At 48.1% G+C, this 4031-nt stretch overlaps 1 protein-coding gene across 1 annotated transcript; it reads right to left on the reverse strand.

The window, feature by feature from the left end:
* Positions 1 to 1179: 1179 nt before the first annotated feature.
* On the reverse strand, positions 1180 to 1836 carry LOC128568466 (MORF4 family-associated protein 1). The gene is made up of 2 exons (XM_053566156.1): positions 1733 to 1836; positions 1180 to 1614 (listed from the first exon to the last, which is right to left on the reverse strand). The coding sequence occupies exon 2, from the start codon at positions 1574 to 1576 to the stop codon at positions 1193 to 1195; it is 384 nt and encodes a 127-aa protein (XP_053422131.1). The 5' UTR covers positions 1577 to 1614; positions 1733 to 1836; the 3' UTR covers positions 1180 to 1192.
* Between the last annotated feature and the right edge of the window lie 2195 nt (positions 1837 to 4031).

Consider the following 4031-nt stretch of genomic DNA (forward strand, 5'->3'; position numbering starts at 1 on the left):
TTCTAAGTTCCAAGTCAGATAATGATGAGTTAGGTTGTCCAAATAAACTCACCAGACAATTACATCAGATAGTGTACTACATAGAATTTAAATTTTGAACAAAATACATCTCTCCTCCTTTGGTCTCACACAGAAATTAAAATCCCCAAATACAGACAATACTATTCTCCACCCCTTCTCCAGGTTCATCAGGCTTAGCCAGATCAGCCCTATCCACATTTCCAGTTGAAATCTGGTCCTTCCTTCAGCAGTTGCTGCATGGGGTTGTCTTCTAGAATCAACGGAGCTCCTTCAGCACCTCCAGAGCTGGAGAACTCCAACTCTGAGTCCCGTGTGTCACACGCAGACCCAAAGTTCCAGGGAGCTATCAGGTCACACAAGAAAGAGCAAAGCACCTCAAAATTTAGAAATAACAACCAAAGCCAAGGAACAAATGTGACTGCTGCAAGAGCTTACAATCTAGGCCCTAATTCCTGCATGTCAGAGCATTTCCCAAACAAAAGTTACTTCCCCAAACAAAAACATTTAACAATCAAAAACTCATATTGAGGTCATCAACCACAGACCATAGCAGAAACGTAGTGTAAGAGAAGGACAGAGTGTTGACAGAGGAAAAAAAGAGAAAACAAAAGGCTCTCTGGTTACAGCTTCTCCAGGGTGTCAGCCAATCTCCATCAGTTGACCAGAATCCATTGGCTGTATACCTAAAGCACAATTAGGAGAAACTCATCATCAAGTAGTTAATCCCGAGAGAACCACCCGGAACCCCCAATCAACCAAGCAGGACACCACCTCTTGTGGATGCCACTGGAATCCTTTCAGTCTTCCACCACGATACGGAACTGTCCAATGGCCTTCCCTCTGACAACCTACTTATCTTCCCCGCCCCCCACCTAGCTTGCCTGGTTTTGTTCCCTCAGCGACCTTTAGGTTCACTGTCCTGTAATTATTCTACTGATCACCTCTTCGTCTACAACCTAACACGGTATCAAGCAAAAAAAAAACAAACCAACCTTGATTCTCCAAATTAGCAACATAAAGAAACATTTAAACGGTATCCACTCCAAAATTAAACACTAGGCGTGTTCTTACACTCCCTGCCCCCACCTTCGACCCCGTGCGGATCTCTGTTCATTTTCCCCAGTGACTCCCGGCAGCTGGCGCGGGTCCCCCGCCTACCGCCAAGGCCGCTTCACGACGACTCGCTCTTCTCTATCCGCCGGACCAGCTCCACCAACATCTCTGCCATCTTCGCGATCTCCTTCGCCTTCTCCTCGGCCTTCTCGCACCTCTTGGTCGCCCTGCCCTCCACGCCATCGTTCGGGTTCTGAAGATGATTCAGGGCGCTCTCCTCCGAGGCCTCCACCTGCGTTTTTATCTGGATGAGCATATTGTCCATCTCCCACAACTTGCTCCTGTTCCGCATGTACGCCCGCCCGTGCTCGCGGGTGAGGGAGGCGATGTCCTCGCGCATCTCGTTGATGACGGGCAGCAGAAACTGCTCGAAGTCTTCCTCAGGCTCCAGCACCTCCACTTCCTCTGGCTCGGCCAGCTCGACGATGTCCAGGGGCCGCATCTTTTCCTGCTGCTTCGGAACTGCGGTCGCGACGTCGGCTGGGGAGACAAAACGGACACTCACAACGTTTAGCAACAGACCTCCACAATATTCTTTAAAACTTTTACCCTTTTTAAACTTTTCTCCTCGGAGAAGACACGCAAAGAAGCGACTTACGAGCAGAGAAGCGGCGAGCAAAATGGAGTCCTGGTCGTCAACCAGCGCTCTGGGCGTTGCGGCTCCTTTCACGACATAGCCGAGCGTCTTTACGGTCAGGCTGCGAGGCGCGGGCGCGCGCGCGTCCGCAAAGGCCGAGGAAGCGCGCTCCATGGCGGCTGCTCGCGCGCGCACGCAGACGCTCACGGCCGCGCACGCACTCTCTTGTCTGCCGCCTTGCTGGTACGTGTGCGGCCGGTATTTAACCTGTGTAATGTGGGATGCTCTCTTCTGGGTGGCCCCCACGTAGAGGACTTCGCGGGTGCGGGAGTTGACCTTGGAGAGTCCTACGTAACGGTGTGACAACAGCCTTGACACTTCTGGGTGACTTATGGCCCTTTCCTCTCAAGTAGGGCCGCCAGACCCATCTCACTGTTCTAAAGGGAAACGTTCTGCTCGGCGCCCGTAGCTCAAGGGGCTAAGGCGCCAGCCCCAGACACCGGAGCTGCCAAGTTCAAATCCAGCCCTGGCCGCCCAACAACAATGACAACTACAACCAAAAATAGCCGGGCATTGTGGCGGGCGCCTGTAGTCCCAGCTACTTGGCAGAGGCAAGAGAATCAATTAAGCCCAAGAGTTAGAGGTTGCTGTGAGCTGTGACGCCCGGGTACTCTACCCAGGGCGACAGCTTGAGACTCTGTCTCCAAAAAAAAAAGAGAAATGTTCCCTCTTCCTTGGATTACAGTCGGAAGTGTCTGGGTGTCTTTTCACCAGACTTCACCACTCCACAGGGTAAAAGCCTGATCTGAGTCACCTGCAGGCCCCAGCAGACCCAAAGTTCAGTTTGTGAAAAAGTCATTGTCAGCCCTTGCATCTGTCTGCTAAGGGGTCTTGCCTTCAGCTCCGTGTTCCTGACGCTCTGGGCGGCTCTTGGCATGCATTAGTAAATTTGCTTTAACGTTCACTCCACACACAAGGAAAGATTAATTTCCCACTCTATCGGGCAGTCCCCAAACAGCATTAAACATATCAGGAATTCAGCTTGCATTCAGCATTCAGCCCATCATGCTATAGATGGGCTTCTGTTTTCCAGTTAAAGGGACAGAAGTCACAGTTTTGAATATGGCAGAGTTAAGGATTAACAGAAACAAAAGTGTATCTTTTTATTTTTTGTTTTATTCTTTGAGACAGAGTCTCTCTCTGTTGCCCTGGGTAGAGTGTGGTGGCATCATAGCTCACAGCAACCTCAAACTCTTGGGCTCAAGGGATCCTCTTCACTCAGTCTCTCAGGTAGCTGAGACTACAGGCGCCCACCACAAGGCTGGGCTAGTTTTTATGTTTTTAGTAGAGAAGGGGTCTCACTGTTGCTCAGGCTGGTCTTGAACTCCTAAGTTCAAGCAATCCCCTCATCTCAGCCTCCCAGAGGGCTAGGATTACAGGTGTGAGCTACTGTGTCTGGCCCAAAGCATAGCTTTTAAAAGGACTTTTTCCGAGTTCTTTATATCTTGTTTATGTTTGTAAAAATGCAACTTTTGGGTTTTCTTGACATATGAGAGGCAGCTAGCTCATAATTTTTTTGTATGAATAAAAATACATGGTTCAAACAACAATGAAATAATACTAAACACCTATTAGAATAGTCAAAGTCCAGAACATTGCAAATGCTGGTGAGGTTGTGGATCAACGGGAACTCTCATTCTTGCTGGGGGCAATGCAAAGTTATTTAGCCATTTGGAAAGACTGGTAGTTTCTTTTCTTTCACTCTCTCTCTCTCTTTTTTTTTTTTTGCAGTTTTGGCCAGGCCAGGTTTGAACCTGTCACCCCTAATATATGGAGCTGGTGCCTTACTCCTTAAGCCACAGGTAGTTTCTTACAAAAGTAAATCACACACTTAAAATATAATCCTGCAGTCAGACTCCTTGGTATGTATTCAAATGAATTGAAAATATATGTTCACCCAAAAACTCACCCGTGGATGTTTATACTAGTGTTATTCAGAGAATTGCCAAAACTTGAAAGCAATCAAGAAGTCCTGTAGTAGATTAATAAATAAACAAATTGTGGTACATCTATCTACCAGGGGTCCTCAAACTACGGCCCGCGGGCCACAAGAGGCGGTGTGATTGTATTTGTTCCCGTTTTGTTTTTTTACTTCAAAATAAGATATGTGCAGTGTGCACAGGAATTTGTTGATAGTTTTATTTTTTAAACTATAGTCCGGCCCTCCAGCGGTCTGAGGGACAGTGAACTGGCCCTCTGTTTAAAAAGTTTGAGGACCTCTGATATTGTTCAGTGCTCAAAAGAAATGAGGTGTCAAGCC

The sequence above is a fragment of the Nycticebus coucang genome, chromosome 17 (assembly GCF_027406575.1).
Source record: "Nycticebus coucang isolate mNycCou1 chromosome 17, mNycCou1.pri, whole genome shotgun sequence".
Lineage (NCBI taxonomy): Eukaryota > Metazoa > Chordata > Mammalia > Primates > Lorisidae > Nycticebus > Nycticebus coucang.